Here is a 25,260-nt window from a genome sequence, read left to right as displayed (position 1 = left end):
CAACCTAAACCAACAGCAAACGAACTCTGAGCTCTTGAAAACTTTTGTCACCCTCAAACCCGAATAATTATTTTAATTTTATAAATTACGGCTAAGGGGAGGTTACAAATAGGTTTAAAGACTTCTGTGGCTCTGAGAATTCCAGTTACAGCAGAGTCTGGATAAAAAAAGAACAGAAAATGAGGCAGGAGCTGCAACATAGATTAAGGCTCAAATTAATTCCTAAATTGGGGGTTAGGAAACAATAAGGAAATCCCATGAAATCCTACACTGACAGTATTGCCAAGTCTCATAAATCTTCCACTAGATTAAACTAGCTAGATTTGTAAAAATTTGTGAAAAATTCCTAAAGTAAGTTGGCCTCCAGGACAGTATCTTGTCCTGGGTTGTCACTCATGGATGGTCCATATGGAATGAGGTCAGCCTCCTCTCCCAAGTGTGGTAAGGTGAAGCATCCTCTGGGAAAAAATATCCCATGGACTGGAAAATCAGGAAAGGGAAGAGGAAGAGGGGGAGCAGGAGGAAACACCAGTAACAGAGAGGGGAGCATGTGGAAGCTGAAGGAAAAGATATGGGAAGTAGGGAAGAGGCAGAAGAGCTTTATGGAAGTGTGGGAAGTTTCTTACTGTAAAAGTTGGCTATCAGTATTTCTTCACTTTTAAAAAATAACCTGACAGGAAAATGAAGCTGTATTTCAATAACCTCGTCAGAGTTTTTGCTTTTACTTGCTCAATTGCTTGGTGTGTAAAATAAAGAGTAAAATAAATAGTCCCATCTGCTGCTTGCAGACCAGTGACTGGAACAGTGGCATGCATGTTAAAAATGTAATGCAATTGAAGCTTCCACTGTGAGAAATTTAGGAACAGAACAGGTCCACATCCATTTGTAAATGCTTTTAAAATGTATGTGACATGAAAAATATGCCACTCTACAACAGAAAAATCTCTGTAAACCCCAAAGATGTTTACTGTTCATGTTTAAGTACAATGCTTTAATAGCCTGATTTATTAATAACTGTTTATGTACTTAGTTTTTAAAAATTGAAGTGTTTATGTATCAAGTATGGTTTAAATTTATTTTTCATTTTTCATATTCAGTAAGAAGCAAATCTTAACTTTCCCAGTAGAAAACTCTGAATTTTAGATGGTTTTATGTTATTTATGGCAAATTTAAAAGGCAGGGCTGCCCTTGACCAAAGAACCAGGAAAGCAAATATAGCATTACTATCAGGGAACTAGTATGTTTGGTTGTTTTTTTTAAGTTTTGAGAAGGTAATTTATGGTCAAATTATGATTTTAATTCCATGGTATTTCCTACCCAGCCCTGGACTGTGCTATCTTTTCAGAGATGGAAGCAGGATGCAAGTACTGAGTTCAGGAGTGAGTCTGGGCACCTGATGTTGGCAATCACCAGTGCAACCACCTCAATACAGACATATTTAATCTAAAAACTCCAACAAATCAGACCTCTCACATATCAGGAGTTTTCTCATCACACTGAGGAAGTTTACAATGCAGACACCCAACCTGAGCAAGCTTTGGCTTCTTTCTTTCCATTGAGGATGAATGGAGCTTCCTACCTGGATGATATCATATAAAGTTAGATAACACAACTAAAACTCTGATTTGTACTAAAAGAAATTGGAATTCAATGCCTTACTTTGAAAAAGCTTCTAGGCAGTTTCTGCCTATTAAGGGATAAGTATAACTTACAGAATTTTTATAGAAAATTTCTGTTAATGGTCAATTTTCCATCTGTAAAATTAAATGTGACTCACTCTAGAACAAAGATCAATTATTTGAGAGGTCATTATTCCAGAACTTGGAGCATGAGGATAACACTGCAAAGGCTTGGATTCCACCCCATTACTTTGCCAGTAATACTGTGCAACTGGAAAAATAATTTAAACTTTGTCTTGGGTTCTTCTCTCATGCACATAACAGAGACAGTTTTGCTGCGCATGAATGTAAAACAAACTGTTTGATGAACAACTTCACAGAATCACAGAAACACAGAATCATACAGTGGTTTGGGTTGGAAGGGGCATTAAAGACCATCTCGTTCCAGCCTCCTGCCACAGGCAGGGACACCTTCCACTATCCCAGGTTGCTCCAAGCCCTGTCCAACCTGACCTTGGACACTTCCAGGGATGGCGCAGCCACAACTTAACTCTCTTCATAAACCTATAGGTAGATAAACCATAATTTTTGAATTTCGTATCTTAATAAGATACAAATGCTGTACATGGCAGTAGCTGTATAGGAGCAACTGTGCTCTGTACCCATCACTGCCCTTCCCTGATGAGCCACCATTTCTCAAATCAAAGTGCTGCTGGATTCAATCACATCTCTGCTGAACAAGTGATCTTGCCTGAAGACTTCTAGGTCTCTGCATGCAAAAGAGATCAGGCAAAAGAGACCAACCAAAGAGCTGCAGCAGTTATTTTATTTATCAGTATATCTGGAAAAAAAACCACACTTATTTGAATTCCCTTCACTTCCTGAAGTCATAGTTCTAGAGATAAAATTTTCTTGTGGGTACCTATATAAATAATCCTCAAATAGAACAAGCAGAGAGTTTAGAACTTTCTTAGAAAGCACAAATCACGAGGCCAGGGGCAGTGGGAGCAGAGGTTTGTGGTTGGCCATCTCTTGCTGACAATCAAGTGGTCAGTGTAAGGCTGCTGAGTGGTGACATTTCAGGGTCACATGGATTGCTGCCTCTTCTCCAGGCACTTCTCAATATCCTCCAACACTTGCACAGCTGCTTTCGGAATACGAGTCCCTGGCCCAAATACATTGGCAACACCGGCTTCATACAGGAAGTCATAATCCTGTTGGAAAAGAGATTTAAGATCTACAGTTAATAGTGAAACGGACAATTAATAATTGATTAATAACTGGTGCATGCTCTGTCCTCTATGCTGGGCCTGAGAAAGCAACAAGTCCCAGAGACAGGCAGCACAGCTTCAAGGAAATGGGAAAAGTGTGGAAGTTAGGAGGTAGAAAAGAAATACTAAAAAATATCCATAGGAAACGGTTTATTTCTTTAGAGTCAGACTAATGTCAATCTTTGGAAAGTATTCAAAAGTCAACTGAATGTGACTCTGAATAACCTAATCTAAATTTGATCTAACAATTTTGAAAATACTACTTTAAACAACGGCTTGGAGCAGATGACTGCCAGAGGTCTCTTGCAATCTAGAGTTAATCTAATTTTATGACTGTCCTGAAATTTCAAAAAGACTAGAAAGCAGTTCTGTATTCTCTTTCCTCTATATAGGACATATTACACCTTTTCCAACCACAGGGTAGTAGCATCCCATTGAGAGATACTGGGCAGAAGACAAATTCTAGAATACTATGGGTTTTGCTTTTTCAATTTAGAAGTCTGTCATTCTTGAGTATTTACTTAACTGCCTAGAAAAGGGAGAGATGTGGAAAAAGGGAATAACAGGAGATTATGTGCAAAATCAATTCAAACCATTCAAGACAGAGGATGACCCTAAAGGTGACACAGACAGGCAAACTATGGATGAGTTAAGGAAAATTTAAAGATGAAAGCACAGATCTGACTGCAAGGGAATCCAACAAACTGCTCAACAGTTTAGGAGAAAGCAGAGGGAATAAGAGGCAACACCTGCCTGACGATGAGGAAGGTGAGGAAAGGCTCAACAGGGAGTGAGATCTGCAGCCTACAGGTGATGGGACCTGCCAGGGGCCTTAGTCTCTGGCTGTGCCTCTTCCCAGCTATTGCTGGAAGTCATAAAGTGTCTTAAGACAGAAGCCAGCCTGTACTAGTGATATGTAAAGACTCATGATGGGAAACAACAGAGCATGAAAAACATCTCCCTGAGGCTCATCATTTCACAACACAGCTGCATACTCCATCCCACAAACACTCTAAGTTAAATCAGGGCATGGTGTACAGAAAATCAGATAGGGGGACCCCACCTTGCAGATCTGTGCTGGCCGGTGACTGCAGAGACGAGCCTTCAGCGCTCTGACATTACAGAATAGAGGAAACAGCTCAAACAGCACAGACAGAGATAAATCAGTCTCTTAGCTCGATGGAAATGATGCTGCCTCATACCTGAGGGGGGATGACTCCTCCACACATGACCAGGATGTCTGGGCGGCCCAGGGCGTTGAGCTCCTTGATGAGTTCAGGCACCAGGGTTTTGTGCCCCGCGGCGAGCGTGCTCACCCCGACACAGTGCACGTCTGCATCCACCGCCTGCTGCGCCACCTCCCGAGGGGTCTGCAGGCAAACAGGGCGTGGGACACGGCACAGCCCCAGCCCGGGGGCTAAGCACACATTCCAGGGAGAAGGAATGCATCGGGAATGCTCTGGGTGCCGCTCAGTCCTACCTGGAAGAGGGGACCTATGTCCACATCAAAGCCGATGTCTGCGAATCCGGTAGCGATGACTTTGGCTCCTCTGTCGTGCCCATCCTGACCCATCTTGGCAACGAGGATTCGAGGCCTGCGGCCCTCACGGTCCATGAACTTGTTAACTCTGGTTGAAAACACACATTCTATCAGTGTAAATCACTGAGAACCGTTGGAAGTATTCCTACACATAACAAAAAACTTGCTGCAAGTGTAGCGTAATTTCTGTATGTCAGATAAAAAGATCTGCTAAGTCATGGCTTGGCTGTGCAGTCTGCACACTGGTAATATTCATGTTATGCTATTACTAATTCACTTCTTGTATTTATCAGCCTCAAAAATAAAATATTAATTTAAAAAAACTCCTCCACTACTCTTCTGCTTTTTAACAGATAAAATCCTGAATTCTCTGAGGGCTTGATGGGCTGAATTACAACTCACTAAAACACAAGTTTTAGTGTTTAAGAATAATATATGACAGATTATTTCCAAAGTACTCACACACAGATGGGTCCTGGCCATCATATTGTGCATCATCATTCCACTGGGCAAAAATCTGTCCAAGGAAGGATTATTGTCTCTCCTATTCTGTCCACTCATTCCACTGCCCCTCTTTTTTTGGATAGTGGCAGTTCCTATTTCTGTTGTATTGATGCTACTGTGTAACCACAGCCTCAGAAATTACACTGTCATCTTACTGCTCATTATTCAAGTACCACCTGGTACTTGAATAGTACCAGTCTGTTGGTTGGACTGATCTTAAAAGTCTTTTTCAACCTATATGATTCTGTGATTCTATGTAAGAAAGGGAGCTACATCTTGATTTTCAAGGGGTTAGTTCAGTTCTCTTTCACATAAAAGCATAATTACAAATAGCTAAATTTAAATAGTTAAAAGAACAATGGTGACATTCCCCAGCACAACTACTTTCAAGTCAATCTAATCATCTCCACTTCCCTATCAGGAGAGCCTGAACTCTTTAACGGGTAAACCCCAACACTGCAGGGACTGATGAGAATCGATTTGTGTTACAACACCTCCCACACCAGCAATTCAGGCTCTTTACCCCTGAGGGCAGCAGTGAAGGCCCAAGCTGAGAAAAGGCACAAACAGGCAACTGTTTTCACACATACCAACATCTTCGGATGCTTTATCCATCGGGATATGAGTAAGACCCAAAAACTGGAGGTTGTATGTGGATATCCAGACAGATTTTAGCAAGTTTTAGCAACAGTAAGAGTGAAATTGCAGGAACAATTTATGCGTAGATTAAAACGAGGCTTTGTAGTATTAACTGCTGGAAATATTTTAGAGATGACTATTACACAGCTTTTAAAAGAAACAACCCAATGTACAGGGATTTCAGGCAGTGGTTCTCAGCTTCTTAATCCTGTGGCTGCTTAGGTTATTTAAACAAAACCCTCAGATCATAACTTCACCTCAGTGAATTTTGTTTGCAAGCAAATACAACTTCAATTAAGTTTTGACTATTGTCTTATTGTACTTAATCCTTGTCCTTCTACTTCCCTGCTTATGAGAGTCCTTTTGCAGGTCATTGTTTTCCCCAGGGATGTCACCCAGGTTTGGGAAATTATGTTTTAGGGCGCTGTCAGTAGCACGTGGATTAAATACCTCCTGGACTAAATGTGAGGCTATTACACGTTTGGCTACCTGGGAAGAGTTCTCACCTCTTGATGGCATGGAGGATTTCGTCACTCTCGCCGAACTCCTGGCGATAGGCCCCGCTCACCATGCGGTCGCTGGCTTTATGCTCCCCAAACACCTCCTTCATGGCATCTGTGATCTCCCCCACGGTGCACCTGAGACACAGACAAAAATCATTCATATTGTCAGCAGGCTGAAATGAAAACAGAACACAGACATCACTGGCACTAGCCCCACCATATTTGCCTTGCTGCAGGACAAATTCATTTTACATTCATTTCCCTTTCAGTGCTGCAATCCTGAACATCTGACTCACCCCACTGCCACCCACTGACAGAACATGCAAAGGTATTTTTAAGAAAATAGTTTATTGCTGATGTGAGAATTGATTTACAGCTGGCAAGGCAATGGGGATCACTGAATGGCAAAATGCTCTACTCCTGACATAGCTCCTTTACCCACTGAAATGCAGAAAGATCTGGGAAATTTATTTCCATTGAAGTTACAAATTTTGTTTGGTACTGGACACACTGTGCACATTTGAAATAATTAACACTGTGCATGTTTTAAATAATACATGCTTTCCTGTCATAACACAAGTGAGAAAAGCTAACTAGGCTGTGCTGTCTTCTTGTACAAACATCAGCAATAACAGCCTCTATTCCAAAGCAATTAAAAATCTGTGCTGAATACAACTCGCTGCAAACTTTGTCAAAGGAAAGAAAAATACTACTCTTCTAAAACACTTTAGAAGTGTGCTTACAAATACAGACACCAAACCAATTAATTAGGCTAGTGCTAAGCCCATTTCAAACCTCTGGAATTCATATTTTCTCCTGCCATATTATATTTGTTCTCTAAAACTCCCTGAAAGGAGGGTGGAGCCAGGTAGGAGTCAGGTCTCTTCTCCCAGGTAACAAGTGACAGGACAAAAGGAAATGGCCCTAAGTTGCACCAGGGGAGGTTTAGGTTGGATGTTAGGAAAAATTTCTTCACTGAAACTGCTGTCAGGCACTGGGGAGAGGCTGCCCAGGGCAGTGGTGGAATCACCATCCTTGGAGGGATTTAAAAGATGTGTGGATGTGGATCCAGTACTAACCAGTGGGACACGGGTTAGTACTGGATTAGCAGTGCTGGGGGAATGGTTGGACACAATGATCTTACAGGAATTTTCCAACCTAAATGATTCTATGATTTAACTATAAGCTACTCTGATGCAAAATTAACTTAAGCATTCTCTAAAGGTTTTATATAAAATGCTCAGGAAAGACGGGACAAGATGCACCTTCTTGTCCACACACCTCTACAAGGAGATAGACAGCTAAGTGAGCTGTGCTCAGTTTTCCTTCTGCTGTTTGCAGTTTCAGCAGCTACTGATTCCTACATGTGCAGTCTGCCCCACACACCCCCAAACTAACAGAACATGGATTTCTGCTGCATTCCCTGAATCCTTCAGTAAATTTCAGAGAGATATTTTACTCCCTGTGACCCCCAATTAATTTGCTCTTTTGCTGGCTCATACTCAGCAAACTTAAACTATGCAAAGGTAAAATGTCAGAAATCCAATCCTGATCACATAGGCAAGATCTGTACAACTCAAGACATCTGAAGTGGCCTCTTATCTCTGGTATCACTTTTCACAGTCAGCCTGCTTTGCCTAAAGACAGCATCACACTGGAACACACATTTTTAACTCATGTTATTGACACTGTCTTGGCCATTTTTGTTATTTCCCCTCCCATGGCTTTCTGGAATCCCGTTTAACTCACTGTTACTCACTCATATCATTGGGTTTTGATTTTCAGGACATCTAAATAATCTTATTAATATTACTGCTTTCTGTTTACTAACAACGAATGAAAAGTAAACTGCAAAAGTGCATTAGGTAAGGTGACTTCCCCAAGGCTAAAAAGCAAGTTTGCAGCAGACTTAAAAAGTGTCTATAAATACTGACTCCCTTTCAGAGTGCCAGACATCACAGATTGCAACCCAAATAAATACATCCCATGCATAAACACTGAGGGCTTACTCCTGGCAGTGTGGTGAAGGGCTACACTAGCATAAAACACATATTTTCTTCTAGAGAAAACTAAGCTTAGATAAATCTTTCTCCTCCTCTTCTGCAGAAGCAGTATCTGAGTATACTTCAGTATTAAATAAAGCCTAGCACGTGTAGCTAGAACTGTGGTGTGCTCTTCTGTTCTTACGACATAAAAATCTGAATGAAATTCTCATGTTACAAATGAAAAATAAATGAGGCCTAACCTGGTGGCTGGGAAATGAAGTTGTTTTTGTCCACTGTACAAAAATGAAACACACTTCTTTCTTCTATGAACACTGCTTCTGATATCCCTGTGTTTTGAAAATGGTGCCCCAAATTTCTGCAACCCTTTAAGTCTAAAGTTTTTAAAGTAATAACAGGAGTTTTGCTTTTAAACTGCTCATGAATACTTTCCTTCTGTTTACCAGTAAACTTTTTTTTTTAATCTCTGCCACATAGGCATCCACAATGGAACAGCTGTCGCTGGAGCCAGGAATACAGCCTCTTCTCTTAACAGAATAGGTTTTATCAGTCTGTATTTGTGTATGACTCTCTCCCAGTGGTTCACAACCAGCTGCAGAGCCTAAACACCACTTTGGAGAAAGTCAGTGACCATAATGTGCCTGCTAGAGCTGTCACCCTGTGTCTGCTCAGCCTCAGCTGCTGCTGATGCTCTGCATTTTCCCTGTAAGCAGAGGTAGCAGTGTGAAATCAGGTGAGGAAGTACTGCAAGGACCCAGACTGGGCAGACAAAGCAGCAGTACGAGAAGCTACACTGCACTTCTGCCTTCCCATTCCATGGCTGAACTGCAAGTCTGGAGAGGGACACAAAAACAGCACAGCAGGTGAGGGAAGAGAGAAGGAACTTGGCATAACCTGTCCCATTTTCCTGTAACAGGGCTTCTAATGAGAAATGAGGCACAGAAGGGAGATACTGCTCTCATTCCCCATAACTTTAGACCTGCCTTATTTCTTGGGTTAGAGTAACAACATTAACTTTTCTACTCGTGCTTGTCAGCACTGAAATCTCTGTACTAGTCCATGGAATCTTTTCCATAGTTCAGCACTGACAACTCTGTGCTACTCATTTTATTCCAAGTGAAATTATATTACATCATGCTCAAAATCCATCATTTCCCATTTAGCAGGAAAGAGGCATCTGTCCCTCTCATGCTGGTGATACTGGCCCTCTTGTCTATTGCTTGTGAAGGGCGAATGTGTTAATTTTGAAATCTCCCCCAATGTTGCCTCCAATAGGAAGGCTCCCTGAACATGTTCCCAGAGCTCACAACCCTCCTTCAAACACTCTGTATCAGATGCCAGGACAGTTTCTTTCTGTGGTCACACTCCATACATAGTTTTGGGGCAGAATTAACTTTGTGTTTGCAACTTACAAAGTGGATCTGCTGCAGTCCATTAATGCTTTTACAATTAATAAAAACAAGGTCACCAAGGAGAGAAACTAGGAGTTAACTGGTCAGTTTTGGTACAGAAGATATGAATCCCTTGTAAATCCAACTGCCCTCCTGGGACCTTCCCAGTTCAAAGACAAATGTAGACATACTACTGGAGATTCCTGACAGGCTGTAGTTAAATGTATTTAAAATACAGTTATTAAGTGTTCTAGGAATGGGAATGAAGGAATTTGAGATGTGACAGTAAAAACAGGGCAGCACCCCAATAAGGAGTGAATTTGGTTTGCTCATATTTGGGGCATTTAGTTAATTAAGGAACAGACAGACAGGATCCATTCTAGAGACTGATGCTGACCTTGAAACAGGAAAGAAAATAGCTTCAAAAGCATCTTGGTTGAAAAAAGTAACTGTTCCACTGGACTCTTAAGGATGCCTCACACTGCTCAAGAACATTTCTTACAGCTCTGTCTGACTAAGCAAACGGATTTCTCCTTCAGCCAAAAAATGTTTTCACACCAATCTGTGGTGCAAGGAAAGATGAAGCAACAGAGCATGATAAGACTGTGAATATCCATTTTCACATCTCAGATGCTCCTTAAGCTCCTTGACCCATGAAACAGCCGAGTGATAGAGAAACCCGGTTACATCCTTGAACTGGTAAGAATATGAATTGTGAACACCAGAATGTATGAACAGCCTCATTTCATATGAGATTCTTTATATCTGTAGTGTTCCTTGTGAGAAATCAAAACATTATATTTTTATCAGTCTGTATTTGTATTTACAGCTTAAGATGCTGTAAAATGTAATAACAGTATATCTTACAATGTGACATTGCAGCCATTATTTATTTCCACTTCTAAAGAAAAACCCCAAAACTCCAACCTCGCTGACACCACACTCCAGAAAAATTAAAAGGTGAAAATGAACCATGGATTTTTAAGCAAGAATTGACTGTTCAACCCGACCCCCAGTACCTGGCACGTGCTGCTTCCACTGCCAGAGCAAGTAAGTTGCCGTCCCCAGTGGCAGCACACTGTGTGAGAGCAGCCAGACACTGCTGGGCTGCTGCTTGGTCTCTGCTGGCCTTCACCTAAAGTGCAGGAGAGAGACATTCAGGTCAAACAAACCACAAAGTGAAATGGGAAGTGTGGAAGACTGTCTAATTTCAAATATTAATTCTGGATGTGTGGAATTGTCAGTGTCTACTTCATATTTCAACAGGATTGGAAGTCAGAAGGATCTCGGACCTTGAAATGTGTACAAGTCCATAACATAACTCTAAACCAGTTTTATCTACATTTTTATTGATTATGAAAGTGGATGTTGTTTTCTGGTTCTGTAACCCTCAGTAGGCACTTGACAAGAAGCACCCATCAGTAAGTGATTAAGCAATATTACAAGCTTTTAGAGCAAAATATTGCATAGCTGGTTTCTATCTTATTTTTAGAACATGTAAAGCTCTCAATTATTAAAGGTTGGACATATATATTCTAGTTTCTCCACTAACGACCAGAGTGGACTCTCAGAAATTGGAAGGTCAAACTTCTGGCAAGCTGCCTTCACTCAATCTCTGTCTGCAATTACAAGAAGTTTCATTTTCAAGAAGGCTGTTCCCACCTTGTTGATCTTCTCGATCTGCTTGGCACGGACTGCAGAGTTATCAATGGCCAGAACTTCCACTGTCTCCTCTTTCTCTAGCTGGTGCTTGTTCACTCCAACGATTACTTCAGACCCTATTTCCAGTGGAAACACCAGAAACTGAGAACACATTTGCAACTACTGTGAAAAGACACAATGTTAACAGGACAAGAAGATTTTGAGCATTATAAGGCATTGCTTTGCTTTATAACCATATACATTTCAAATACGTAAAATTTGCTCTTGTAGAAAGGATTTAACTCTGTATTTTCCAGATTTTATGATGAGAGATGATTAGATGCATGAACATTCAATTCAGTGAATACTGAACCAGAAAAAAACCAATAAAATATAACAGTATTTATCTTGAAAACTGATTTAGTAATGAGTCCCTAAAATACATTGGCTATTTTTCTCTTTTTAAGCTTACATAAGTGAATCTGAGAGAACCAAGCAAAAGTGCTGGTCTCCTGCATTTACTTTTCTGATTTAGTAGATAAATAAGAAAGTGAAGTTCCTATCTAAAACTACTCCATGTGCATAAAAATTCATTTATCATGTTGGTAAATTATATTTTATGTTTCAGTCAGTACAGACTTATCAACTTTTTTTTATTTGCAGTGCCTGATAACATTAATATACTCTTTGAAGCAACATGAAATAATTTACCTTGGAAGAGAAAACACAGAACTTCACTGATTATTCTTTACTGGTCTTAATTAAGACCTGCTTCAAATTTATTCTCCGTACAAAGAAGTCCATATAACTTCTTTCACGTCTGAGTTATCCCTAGTTTCTGTTCCTGGATTACTACTGGAATGCAGATTACAAAAAGTGGGATAGAGTTTCAAGCACACATGTATAAATATCTCCACAAATACTCTATGAGTACGTATACATATATATAGCAAACAAGGAACTGTATCATCCTCTGATGTGATCTGACCATTCAGGAAAAACAGGCAGTTCTCCAGAAAACCCAGGAATTTGGCCAGCTACGGTGAGTGTCGCCATCTGGTGGCATTCCTGCTTTTAAACTCAGGAATCACAGCTTAAAGCTCCTATCAGGAATCAAGCTATTCACTATTGAAGGCTCCAAACACTCCTTTAAAATGCTCTTTCTACTGCTTTGTCTAATCTAGTCTTTAACATGTCAAGCAAGACCTTTCACACTGGTGCTGTATCTTGTACATGCTGTCTCTTTCCAGAAGCTTTCACTGACATAAAACCATCACCATTTGTTTTATCACTCACAATCTGATATGCCTAAACTAAGAAATAAAAAACCACAATGAGCAAGTGTGTAAAAAACCTTTATACTGAAGTATTTTATTGGCAATTTTCCCTTCTTTAACCCCCCTGCTCCTACCAGAGTCAATCCTGGCTTGTCTCCGGGCTGCACATTCTTCAATACGAAGTTTGGGGATCCCCTCAGCAACAGCTTTGGCCATTCCACCCATTTCTTCTATCTCCTCAATAAGCTGAGACATGAAGAGGATTGAGAAAGTGAGTAGTAGCAAGGTTAAAAATCGAGCTTTGTACCTGTGCTACCACCCAAATTTTTATTAAACCTTTTTTATACAGTTTTGTGCTCTAAACTGAGATTTGTAAAGTTTATTTACAAAGACATCACTGAATCAGAAGTGTAAAATAATTCCTTGATTAGAAGTTACCAATTTATCAAACAGGACATTTCTCAAAACTCCTCTCCCTAAAATTTTCCCAGAGAAGGTTTTGCAAGCTGACCTTTAAAGCAGCTTCATAGACATCGTTGGTGAGGCACTCCATGAGGTAAGATCCCCCCCAGGGATCTGCCACTTTGGGAATCCCTGATTCCTCCTGGATTATGATCTGTGTGTTCCGGGCAATGCGAGCACTCTTCACTGTAGGCAGCCCCAGGGCTTCATCAAAGGAATTTGTGTGCAAAGACTGTGTCCCTCCAAACACTGCAGCCATGGCTTCGATGGTGGTGCGGATGACGTTGTTGAAGGGATCCTGGAAAGAAAAGCGGAGCTCTGAAGCTCAGTGGTTTTGCCATGGGGCTGAGGCAGGTTAGTCATTATTGCAAAGAAACAAATGCAAAATTCCCCACTGAAGCACTGTAACCAGAACAAAAGCTGAAAAAAACCCAGGCATCAAATCAAACTGATTTATCATTTGTTGAGATCTTAAAAAAGATTAATCCATAAAGAAAGCCAAAATGATCACTGTGTGAGTAAACTGGTCACAATAACAAATCAAAGCCCAATTTATATTTAGTGGTGTTTCAAAGAACTTAGTGAATCCAGATCAGAGAGGATGGAACAGCAGGCCTGATGTCTTCCATCCTCCAAATACTGAATTCTTGGAGCAGTGAACAGCACATGTGTCAGACAAATTACTAGTCAAGATGTGTTTTGGAACTAAATGTGTTTTAATATTTTCTTTAATGACAGCATCGCATAAGATAATTATAGAAAACTGATTTGGATAGGTAAGAATGTAAAACATAATTTATTAGTAGATACCTATCTAAAGGCATGTTAAGTGTATTTGCCCTCTGAAACCTATAAGGAGAAAATACTGCACACTGAGAAGCTATATTAAGATAAACCACAATGTTTAGAAAAAAAGAAAGAGTACAATCTAGCCAGAAATATATTTACACTGGACACTGGAAGACAGTTGAATATAGTTTTGGTAATAATAACATTTTTGTACTCACACTGTACTTTTAATTGGAGGACCCACAGAGGCCACTGTTCAGAAAATTCCATTGTTTTCATTTTACTGTGTTGTTGTAATGTAAGTAAACAATACATTTACTTCAGAAAAAAAAAAAACAACTAACTAACAAAAAAATCCAAGGCACAGAAGTCAACAATGGTTGCAATCACAACCTAAAAGTAACTCCTATTGCATGGCTTTGGTTGAGGAGCAGGCCTTGGGATCAGAGCTCTGGAACCCAGCTCTGACCTCACCTGGGAGACTGTATGCACTCCAAAGATTTATTTCCTTGCTGTAATGTAACTGAGCAGGAAGAGCAGAGAATGAACCCAGTTTCAAAGGAGCAGATGAGCTGTAAGCATTACTTCCCTCTTCAGCACTGAATGACTCCCTTGGCTGCTCAAGTGAATTCTCAAGCCAGTGATCCTGAGAAAACAATGCCTCAAATGCCTCTGCTTCCTCACTCAGCTGCATTTTGAAAGGGTAACTCACAGGACAAATCCAAGAGAGAGCTTCATCCTCTGAGTCCTGAATTGACATAAAGGTGTTTCCAGTGCCGGTTGTGTGCATTTCAGACTGACAGGCCAGCTGCTGCACCTTTGTGAGTAATACCACCAGCCCCCTTTAAGATGCACACCACAAGAACACCTTTAAGTGAGGAAGTTGATAAGAGTCCAATTTCTAACCTGCTCAGTGAGTGACCAGCCCGAAGTTTGACAATGAGCTCTCAGCAGAAGAGACTTGGGATCCTTGGGCTTAAACATTTTCTCAATCAAGTGAGCCCACAGCCGCCTCCCAGCTCTCAGCTTTGCTATTTCCATATAGAAGTTCATGCCAATTCCCCAGAAGAAGGAGAGCCTGTAATAATATCACATAAACAGCATATAACATTGAATCACTCTAATAACTCTGGATCAGTAATTGAGAAGCCCTACAGCAAGGTCTCTAATTAATGTACTTTCACAGATAATGGGAATGTTCCTATTGCTTGTATGTGCAAAAATACTGAATTTGATAGTAAACTCTATAGATATTTTACCAAAAGTGAGTTTTATCCTTGCAAATTCCTTGAGCTCACCTTGGTGCAAATTCATCAATAGTGAGGCCAGCTTTAAGCCCAGTTCTGCAGTACTCCAAGCCATCTGCTATGGTATAAGCTAATTCCAGGATGGTGTCAGCTCCTGCCTCTTGCATGTGGTACCCACTGATGGAAATGGAATTAAATTTTGGCATATACTAGAACAACAAAAAAAAGAAAGATAAAACAGGGTATAACAGCAGAGGGGGGGATTGAATACTTGTTCTATCAACATTCACACAGAATGGTTTGGGTTGGAAGGGAATTAAAGGTCATCTAGTGCCAGCCCCCTGCCATGGGCAGGGACATCTTCCACTATCCCAGGTTGCTCAGAGACCCATCCAACCTGGCCTTGGACACTTCCAGGGACGGGGCAGCCACAGCTTCTCTGGGCAGCCTGTGCCCCTGGCACACCACCCTCACAGGGAAGAATTTCTTCTTAACATCTAATCTGAATCTCTCCTCTTTTAGTTTAAAAATGTTCCCCCTTGTCCTGTCACTATCTGCTGGTGTAAAAAGTTGCTCTCAATCTATTTTATAAACCCTCCTTAGGTACTGAAAAGCTGCCATGAAGTCACCCTGGAGCCTTCTCTCCTCCAGGCTGAACATCCCCAGCTCTCTCAGCCTGTCTCCAGGGCAGGGTGCTCCAGCCCATTTTTTTAATTCCTTGTTGACTGCAAATAGAACCTATCTCTACAAAGTGGTGTTTACAGATCTGGTCTGACTTGAACTTCAAATTTATATTGTAAGTGATGTTGGATCTTAACTTCTCCTGCTGGCCGTTTCCACAACCACATTAATGTTCACTATGACAGCTCTTCCCATCTTTCCCTTGTCCTCCAAAGTGGCTCATAAGCAGTTAACCTAATAATAGAAGTAATATATTTAAACCATGAATACCTTTGAGGTGTACTGGAAGATGTCAGCAATGATCCGCATGGATGGTTCGGGGGGGAAAATGTAGGTATTTCTGACCATGAACTCCTTCAGGATGTCATTTTGGATTGTCCCTGTCAGCTTGGCCTGAGGCACTCCCTGCTCTTCCCCAGTCACAATGAATGTAGCCAGCACAGGAATGACTGCCCCGTTCATTGTCATGGAAACGGACATCTTCTCCAAAGGAATTCCATCAAAAAGGATTTTGGTGTCTTCCACTGTGTCGATGGCAACTCCAGCCATTCCAACATCTCCGCGAACTCGGGGATTGTCTGAATCATAACCACGGTGGGTGGCTAAATCAAAAGCAACAGATAATCCCTGCTGGCCAGCTACATGAAAAAGAAAGAAAAAACCCCCAAAAAACAACAAAGAGAGATAGTTAGAAGTGTTGAACAGACTTGCATTAGGATGGGATCTAAATTTATTAACTCTATTTTACATGATTACATCAGTCATGGATGGCAAACTAACATATGATATTAAACACTTGTTCCCTCCCCAAACCTGTCCAAGCTCTAGTAGTCTTAAATTTTACATGAAAAAACTTTCAATTAAGAAAAAAAAGTACTCCTTACTGCACTTAAAAAATTGCTGAATAGCAGCTCACCTAAGTTATAAATGTGTGTAGACAGGAAGTATAAGAGCTTATACATAGAAACTCAGCTTAGCTTAGCTGGGAGCAGAAGTGTCATAAACTGCCACGTTATCTCCTCTTTATCACAAACTAAACACACACAGACTGTTCCCTGGCTCTACTGACACACATTGTTATTTGTAAATCCGCAGTAAGAGAAAATTATTCATATAAAGCAGGGAACAGAACAGCCAGAGCTCTTGTTGCTGCAACCTGAAAGCAGAACCCAAAACTCTGCTGTTCCCAGGCATTCACCCTCTGACCAGTGACTGAGCTGTGCTACCAGCTAACTCAAGTTACCACTTCTGCTTCAGCTCCATGATCTCAGCTGCTTGAACCCTGGGATGGAGCCAAATTATGTCTATGTGTTAAGGTGCAATAACTAAAACCAGCATTTAATACATTCATTTTCCATAGCAAAATGAAGCAAAGGCACTTCCAGAAATGGTCTGATTTCCCAGTAATAAAGAACCACGGTGCCACTGGGAAGATCTTATCAGAAACCCAAACTCACAAGGCAGAATAATCCCACTTGTCATGTAACTGACTGAATTCATGCTCCCCTTGCTTCACACAGCAGTGTTGTTTCCCAGACCAGCTGCCCTACCTTTGATGTTGTCCTTGTAGAACTTGTTGCTCTCCTCCACTGTACTGAACCCAGCATACTGGCGGATGGTCCACGGCCTGTACGTGTACATGGTGGGGTAGGGCCCTCGAGTGAAAGGCTTCACCCCTGGCAGCTCCTCAGGGAAGTCCTCCGTGTCCCTTTTGGAGTATAAAGGCTTGATGTCGATCCCCTCTGGGGTGTGCCAAATTAAATCCTTTGGGTTCTTGCCTTTCAGCTGCTTCTGAGCCAGAGCAGCCCACTCGGGGTGCAGCGGCTGCCTATGCAGGGAGCGCCAGGCCAGGAGCGCGCAGCGGCACGGCCGCAGCCGCAGGACAGCATCGCTGGCCCTCAGCATGGCTCTCCTCGCAGTATGGGGCAAGCTAGACAAAATAAAAACACATATTTTGCATTATCATATGCATCTGACATAGGAGAAGTGAGGATGGAGAGGCCAAGCTAAAGCCAGAACAATCCCTCAGGAGAAAAACAAAGTGGGTTTAGTCATGCACTGGTTTGACAGACAGCTGTTCCTCGTGCCTTTCAACCAGACAACATATAAGACAGAGTTCAGGAAAAATCCTACATTTTCCTCTAGCCAAGGAAAACATACCCACAACTTATCTACGTCCACATCTGAGATGTGTAACTTATTTCAGTCCCTCAGCATCACCGTCATTAATCAGTCACTGAAAAGCCAGTGTGAGGCATGAAGATGGCATGCCCAGCTACCCTCTCACCTTCACATCTCTCTCATCTAGGAATTCCTTAATGTCAAAGAGGGATGCTTTTCCAGGGATGGGGCAGCTTCAGCTTCTCTGGGCAACCTGTGCCAGTGCCTCACCACCCTCACAGGGAAGAGTTTCTTCCCAGTATCCACCGTCAAGGAGGCACTCTGCAGGAAGGGCACTGTCAGAGAATTGCTGATATATCATACACTTAGGAAAAGGTGGCTTGGGCTGGATGGAAACTAGAGATGGGCTGAAAAAGAAAGGAGGAAAAAAAAAGTGGTATGTGAGAACACAGGGACAATACAAGCTGCAGAGCTTGTTCCACCATGCATAACTGATATGGGGGTAACCTGAACTTTCCCTGTGAGGTTGGTCAGGCCCTGGCACAGGTTGCCCAGAGAAGCTGTGGATGCCTCATCCTTGGGGGTGTCCAAGGCCAGGTTGGACACGACTTGGAGCAACCTGGGATAGTGGAAGGTGTCCCTGCCCATGGCAGGGGTTGGAATGAGATGATCTTTAAGGTCCTTTCCAACCCAAACCAGTCTGTGAGTTCAGTAATTCCTAAAAGCTGTAAGCTTCTTTGCTTCTGCTCTCCTTGCACTTCCTTACAAAAACAAAACCTTTACAGCTTGTCTCCAAGGGTCAGTCACCCCCTCACTGCCTTATCTCTTTCACAACTCCCAAGAAACATGCACTTCCCTGTACCTTTATGAGAAATCCTTCATAAAACTGGAAAGCACCTGTATCACTGCAGCAACACCCTCCAAACACATGCTTTAATAATATATATGCTAAGTGTGGGATGCCTATAACCTGATGAGCGCAGAGGAGCACCTGAAGAGCGCTCATTCCCTGCGGGGATGTGATGCTGCAGCCAGGATGGAAGGTAACCTGTGCCCATACCATGCATCAGGTCACAGGATGGGTCAGGTTGGAAGGGACCACAGTGGATCATCTACTCCCACCTCCCTGCTCAAGCAGGGCCATCCCAGAGCACCGGGAACGGGACTGTGTCCAGACAGTTCTGGAATATCTCCAGTGAGGGAGACTCCACAGCCTCTCTGGACAATCTGTTCAGGGCTCAGTCACTGCCCAGGACAGAAGTTCTGCCCCATGTCCAGGTGGAACTTGCTGGGCATCAGTCCCTGCCCGTTCCTCTGGTGCCATTGCTGGGTCCCACGGAGCAGAGCCTGGGCCCTGCCCTGAGCCCTCCCTGCAGACAGGAACAGACAGGGATGAGGGCCCCTCTCAGCTGTGTCTCCTCTCGAGGCTGAACAGCCCCAGCTCCCTCAGCCTTTCCTTGTCAGGGAGATGCTCCAGCCCCTCCATCATCTTTGTCACCCTGCCCTGGACACGCTCCAGGAACCCCATGCCTCTCTTGTCCTGGGGAGCCCAGAACTGGACACGGCACTCCAGATGGCCTCAAGCAGGGTTGAGGGGCAGGATCACGTTCCTGCTGGCAATGCTCTTCCTAACGCACCGTGGGATTATTCCTCCCCCGGTGCTGGACGCTGCATTTACCCTTGCTCAGTTTCAGACAATTCTTCTCTGCCCATCTCCCAGCCCCGCACCACGAGGGAACCCCAGAGCCGCGCTGTCAGCCCCTATCCGCACCTCTCCCTCCTCAGCAGCCACAGCCGCACAGGAACGCTCCGCTCTCCGTCCCGGTGCAGCGCCCGCCGCCGCCGCCCGCCCACAACACGCCCCTCCTGCGGCCAATAGGGACGGGGGGCAGGGACGAGAGCTGCGGTAGGGGATTAGGACAAGGACAGGGCTTGGGGCTCCGGACATGGACAGGGACATGGGAAGGGATCAGGAACAGGACAGGGATGGGATCCGCCCCGTTACCTGCCACCGGACCCTCCGTCAGCGCGCAGCCCCGCGCACGCGCGGTGGGCGGGAGCGGCGTTGCGCGTGCGCCGCGGGGAGCGCGGGTTTGTTTTGTAACGTCCCAGCGGGCTGAGGCGGGAGCGGCGGCAGCGCTGAGGAGGGGGAGGCAGCGTCGGGGAGGTGAGGCTTGGGGCGGGATGATCTGGGAGGAGAGGAAGGGTTTTTGGAGGTGTTATCCGCGATGCTATCCGGCAGCACCGGGGGAGCGGGCATTTAGGGATGTGAGGGAGTATGGGTGGGAAGGACTACAACTCCCAACGTGCACTGCGATGGAAGGGTAAGTGTCCTAGGTGTGGCGAGGAGCGATGCATGCCGGGAGTTGTAGTGCATGCTTTATCTGCAGTGGGCTGCGAAAGCTATCCCACAATATCGGTAGTTACGGAGGAGGGGAGAGGCATGGTTTAGGACTTATTTAGCTTGTGTGGAGCTTATTTGGCGTATATTTACCTGGTATATGGTTTATTTACCTGTTATAGGCCTCACTTACCCGCCCGGGGCTTATTTGTCTGGTGTCAATTTCGGCAGTCTCCTGGTGAGAAGTAACAGGACCTGAGTGAGGGGGAAAAAGTGGCCTGAAGGGGTGAGGGAAAAGCTGAATAAGTTTGAGTCGTGGTGCTTTAGAGACGAGAAGGGTGGCGGGATTTCTGGCTACTCCCTTCTGTGTGACTGCTTTTCCCTCTGTCTCTATAGTAAGTAAGAAAAGAAGCTGTAGGTTCAAACTGTAGCAGGGACCACTGTGCTTAGGTGCTAAGGTAAAAAGTTCTGGTAATTGGATGACTGCTCTGAACATTAGGAAGATAAATCATAGAATCATAGAATGGTTTGGGTTGGAAGACATGTTAAAGATCTTTTATTTCCAACCCTCTGCCATGGGCAGAGATACCTTCCAAATGGGGATGTTTTTTTAGTGGTCCTACATTTAGGTAAATTTACAGGATATAGGCTCTAGGTTAGAAAATATGCAAACATTTAATCTCATTTAGGCTCATTTGGGGCTTATTGGGTTGAGTACAATTTCCATCATTTTGCTTTTTAAAGTATGGTTTGTACTGTATGGGTTCTAATTGCTGGGTTTTAATTTTGTCTTTGTTTCCTCCTGTTCCTGTTGGTTTACAGATAATGAAACCCCGCCACACATCTTCCAATAAAATGGGGAAATCAACTGGTGGGAGATCATCAAAAAGTCCTTTTAAATCACAAAATCAACAAGGGCCTTCCAGCAAACAAAAGGGAGCAAATGAACAAGGAAGAAAACAAGGTCAAAAAAGACAGGTATTCATTATTTTGGATCAAACAAAGTAGAAAAGTAACCAAAGTGGGGGGGAGAGGGAAAGAGGGTTTTTTTTTCCCCATTTTTTAATTGGAATTTTTAGAGAATAATTCATTAACTAGCGTAGTCCTCTCGAGGAAATGCCCAGTGTGACGAGCTCTTTTGAGCAGCCTTTTTTGTGGCCAAAGACTTCTGTCAGGCACTGACTTAGTGTGTTCATAGAAGAAGATGAATGCACAGCAGAGGATGTCTCAAAATTGCCACGTTTGCTGTAAATTTTTCTCTTCAGCAGGTCCCTCAGATAGCCAGAAGGGAAGTTAAGGAACTGAAGGACAATTCCCCTGCAGGTCGGGTCCTCTTCTTCCCTGTTAAATCTGAACTGTTACACCTTTGACTCCAGTCTGACTGAACTGAGTCACAAAGCTGTCTATCCAGGTTTGACAAGTCATACCTTTCCCTTTTTTCCTTTGTGGTAACAGGAGAAAATGGTTCTTCAAAAAAGGTGAAGCTGTCCAGTGCTACAATAGGATCTTGGCAGCCTCTCTCAGAGAACAGCAGGCTTTTCCTGGAAAATGTAGTGGATTCAGTAGTACTGTAAGTGCCGAATATCCTGGTGGTTCTTCTTTGTTTCCATGAGGAATAAAATAAAAATCATAGTGTTAATTGAAGTCAATTTGTCTTTTGATGTGTTCTCTGTGGTTGCTGGCTTTGTGATGGAAATTCTGCCTTTATTTTCTTTCCAGATCTGTTTTGTCCCAACAGAGGGAGAGAAAAGATGATGTTCAGAAGCACCTCAATGTACTGAAAGAAAGGTAAGAAATTATAAATTAAAAAAAAGAGGGAGAGAAGAGATTTCTTTTACCCAGTTGTTTTGTACTTTGAAGGCAAGCTGAAACTCTCACTCTGACATAAAGCTATATATCGTGTTTCATAAAAGCATTTCCTGGTTTTACTAAAATGGTCATTATTTGGAAGCAGTTAAAAATCCTCCTTTTAGAACGTAATTTGAAAAGCAGAAGGGTCAGAACTGGGAAAATATTGATTAATGTCAGTTTATAGTCAGGGAATGTAGAGGCCAATGGAATATAAACCACACAAGGTCAGTGCAATAGCGAACATGAGACTATTGGGATTTCTTGTTCCTGGTTCCTTCCTTCGACACCTACCCCATGTGATTTTGGAAAACAATTCAAGACAGTTTTTATTCCCTTCTTCATCCTTTTACTTCATTAACAGCAAATGAACTTAAAACTAAAGTGATTAGTTTTTCCCCAGAATTTTCTTTTTGCTTTGCAAAGAGCTCCAAACAAGTCATGCTTTCCTTTTCCTGTAATTAAAGGGTGCTGAGAAGTTTCAAGACTTTAAAAGTCCCTCCAGGGAAGCTGGGCAACCTGAAGAACATCCTGAGCCTTCAAATGGCAGAGAAACAAATGCTTGAGACAAATGAGGAGTCTTTGGTACAGTTGCAGGTATGAAAAGCAAAGAAGGGAAGAAATTACCTTACCAGACTGCTGGCTGTGCCTGTGCTGTTGTGGAGGAGTGTCCAGTGTTCACTGTCCTCCACCATTGCTGTAAAGCTGTGTCTCTTGTTGGATGTTTTTCAGTGACTCAATGGTTCTGTGGGAAAGACTCATCATCTCTACAGTAAATTTTGTTCCGGTTTTGTGTCTGTTTTGTTTTAGGAAGAAATAACTGATGCGGAGCGGTCAGCGGATCGCATTGAGGAAAGTGTACAGCAGCTGCAGTACAAAATCCAGGTGCTCAAGAACCAGTTAGAGGAAGACGAAAAAGAGGCCAGGAAGGTATTTCTCATAAATAGTTGTGTACTCCTATAACCTAGAGGAATGGGCTGACTTCCAGAGCTGTCCCAAACAAACTGTTTCTCAGGCAGTGTCATTTAAGGAAGGCCTCATTTGCCTTTGTGAATGGATCAGGATCTTTCCAACTTCAGTTGCAGAATTAAGAAATTTTGTTTCAGAAGTGGGATAATAACAGACAGCTTATTTTCTTACTTGTGTGCCTGATATTTGGATTTTTGGATTGCTTTTTCTTTCTCTTCTTCCCTTTCTAGGTATTCCAGGAAAATGGTAATGGAGCACTCCACCTCCCAGAGCTCCCGAAGCGCAGTTTTCAGGCACCTACTTTGCAGGTGAGTGTGTAATATATATTTATAGTTTCAGAGACACTTAGGTTATGAGGAGGAAGGCAACAGAATGTGCTTCTATCCCTTAACCTCTGCCAGAGGAGGCAGTTCTGAAAATTCAGAAAATTTGATTTGAATAGGTTGGGTTTTTTTGTTGGTTTTTTTTTTTTTGTTAAGAACTATCTGCTTATGTTTTTAAGAACTTATCTGCTTATGTTTTAAAACCAGGACAAAACCCTAAAAACCCTCCTTATGCCTGGAGGTGTTCAAGGCCAGGTTGGATGGGGCTCTGAGAAACCTGGTCTAGTGGAACCTTGTGGAAGGTGTCCCTGCCCATGGCAGGGGGTTGGAACAAGATGAGCTTTAAGATCCCTTCCAACCCAAACCATTCTGTGATCTTATGATTTAAAACATTACATGTCTTTTCCTAGAAACCCTGCAGCCCTGTGTTCCCTGTGGGAACTTGTAATTTCTGAAATATATCTATAACTGCTGGAGGGAAGACTCCTTCTGCGACTTTGGATCTTTTTTGATTTAGCTGTAGCTGGGCTGCATGAAGGTGAAATTCCTATTGCACTCGACAAAAGCTGTTTTTTCATTTGTTATCTATCATTCTTTCCTTCTTTAGGAGGAAATTTTGAAGGTAAAGAACCAGAAGGGCCTTTTGAAGGATATGAATGCTATTCAGCAGTCAGCTGACTTGAAGAACTTGTTAAACCTCATTGAAAAGACCTATGAGAAGGTAGATTTGCTTTGAGAAGTTCAAATATGTGGAGTCTCCATGCTTAGCTTGGAAACTGCTTTCTTCCTAATGGCCTTCCTGTTGCAACTGCTGAATTTCTGTTAAACCATTTTCTATTAATAGTGGCATGTAAATCTGTAGATATATTCTGGGACTCAAGTAATTTAAGTCATCTGTCAAGGTTTTTGGTGGGATTTTCTGACTTGGGATGACTTCTAATGGTGATATATCCTCCCTTAGGAGAAGGGAAGGAAATGGATTCTGGGTTGAGTGTTTTTACAGATAAGGGAACTATTCCATTGTATTTGCCCTTCTATATCTATATCTGTAAATCAATGAAGTGTGTTTTACCAAACTAGCTTTTCTTTGGGACTCTAATCTTTAAACCTGAAACAGGTAGTAAAAATAAGCTTATCTAATACTCAGTTGTAAATTCCCTGTTGAACTTTCTTACTATTTTTTAATAAAAAATCCTCAATGGCAGGAAATGAAATAATTTTTATGAAATGTACAAAATTGTTTTTACATCTTCATTACTTAATAAAAAAACCCAACATTAAACAACGTAAAGTACTTTTTCAGGTCAAATTACCTGCTGGAAGCCAGCAGTGCTCTTTACACTGACTTGCCACATAAACTGTTGTTCTTCTGTTTACAAGTTGCTGGTACTCTTAATGAGGCAAGAGCTAATTATTTCTGTTCTATAAGGGATTGAAAGCCTCTCTGTAGTTAGAATCATGGAATATCTCAAGTTGGAAGGAACCCGTAAGGATCTCTGAGTCCCAGCTCTCTCTGCTCCTCGCAGGATTACCTAAACCATACAGGATGAGGAAAACCAGGTTAAGTACTTGCTTCATCCTGAATCACATGGAAAGGAATATATTTAGAAATATTTCTCAAATTTGTGATCACTTGGAAAAGGGAGCATTTACTGATACAACCATTACCCCAAAACCATTTAAGCCAGAACATGGGTTAAAGATCTTCCTGCATGCCAGGAAAAGGTTAAGTAAAGATATACTCCTTTGCTTTCATTAAGGGTGATTTACTGTGTGGGTTTTGAACTTCTTGAACCACAGCGAGACCTTTTCCTTTTTAAAAATCTTTTATTTTGGAAAGAAGGTGTGGAGAAGGGCAGTGGGTAGGAGTCAGATACAGCTTCCACACAAGGAAGTTGAAACAGCAGTAACTGAAGAATGAGCTTCTGCACTACAGGGCTGGAGAGTTACAGAGGCACACCATAATTAATTACATTTTCTTCCCTCAGCACTGGGTGATTTATGGTAGGCTGGCTGCGGGGGTTGTTACTTTGGGGCTGTCATGCACACATAACCAGGGCAACGTGAGCCAGGGAACATAAATCCAGACAT

General features: G+C 42.5%; 2 protein-coding genes across 6 annotated transcripts; one reads left to right on the top strand and one right to left on the bottom strand.

Moving 5' to 3' along the window:
- Nucleotides 1–2,423: 2,423 nt before the first annotated feature.
- MMUT (methylmalonyl-CoA mutase) lies at nt 2,424–19,766 on the bottom strand. The gene is made up of 13 exons (XM_042032787.1): nt 19,694–19,766; nt 17,118–17,497; nt 15,838–16,205; nt 14,938–15,095; nt 14,546–14,717; nt 12,900–13,148; nt 12,523–12,634; nt 11,133–11,248; nt 10,490–10,605; nt 6,080–6,211; nt 4,371–4,518; nt 4,093–4,260; nt 2,424–2,833 (listed from the first exon to the last, which is right to left on the bottom strand). The coding sequence occupies exons 2-13, from the start codon at nt 17,470–17,472 to the stop codon at nt 2,705–2,707; spliced, it is 2,223 nt and encodes a 740-aa protein (XP_041888721.1). The 5' UTR covers nt 17,473–17,497; nt 19,694–19,766; the 3' UTR covers nt 2,424–2,704.
- CENPQ (centromere protein Q) lies at nt 19,660–24,391 on the top strand. 5 transcript variants are annotated; one of them, XM_042032792.1, is made up of 10 exons: nt 19,660–19,855; nt 20,212–20,267; nt 20,852–21,007; nt 21,298–21,352; nt 21,485–21,599; nt 21,749–21,817; nt 22,345–22,474; nt 22,688–22,807; nt 23,077–23,154; nt 23,777–24,391. In XM_042032792.1, the coding sequence occupies exons 1-10, from the start codon at nt 19,675–19,677 to the stop codon at nt 23,903–23,905; spliced, it is 1,089 nt and encodes a 362-aa protein (XP_041888726.1). In that variant the 5' UTR covers nt 19,660–19,674; the 3' UTR covers nt 23,906–24,391. The 5 variants fall into 5 exon arrangements, with proteins under 5 accessions (XP_041888726.1, XP_041888725.1, XP_041888727.1 ...); XM_042032791.1 differs by having other exon boundaries at nt 21,295–21,352; XM_042032795.1 differs by having other exon boundaries at nt 19,813–19,855; nt 20,212–20,315; nt 21,295–21,352.
- Nucleotides 24,392–25,260: the final 869 nt, after the last annotated feature.

The sequence above is a fragment of the Corvus kubaryi genome, unplaced genomic scaffold, assembly GCF_017639235.1.
Source record: "Corvus kubaryi isolate FWS band 111438036 unplaced genomic scaffold, C.kubaryi_AGA036_p1.0 37354, whole genome shotgun sequence".
In the NCBI taxonomy this organism is placed as follows: Eukaryota; Metazoa; Chordata; class Aves; order Passeriformes; family Corvidae; genus Corvus; species Corvus kubaryi.
This window is presented reverse-complemented; position numbering and strand designations above follow the sequence as displayed.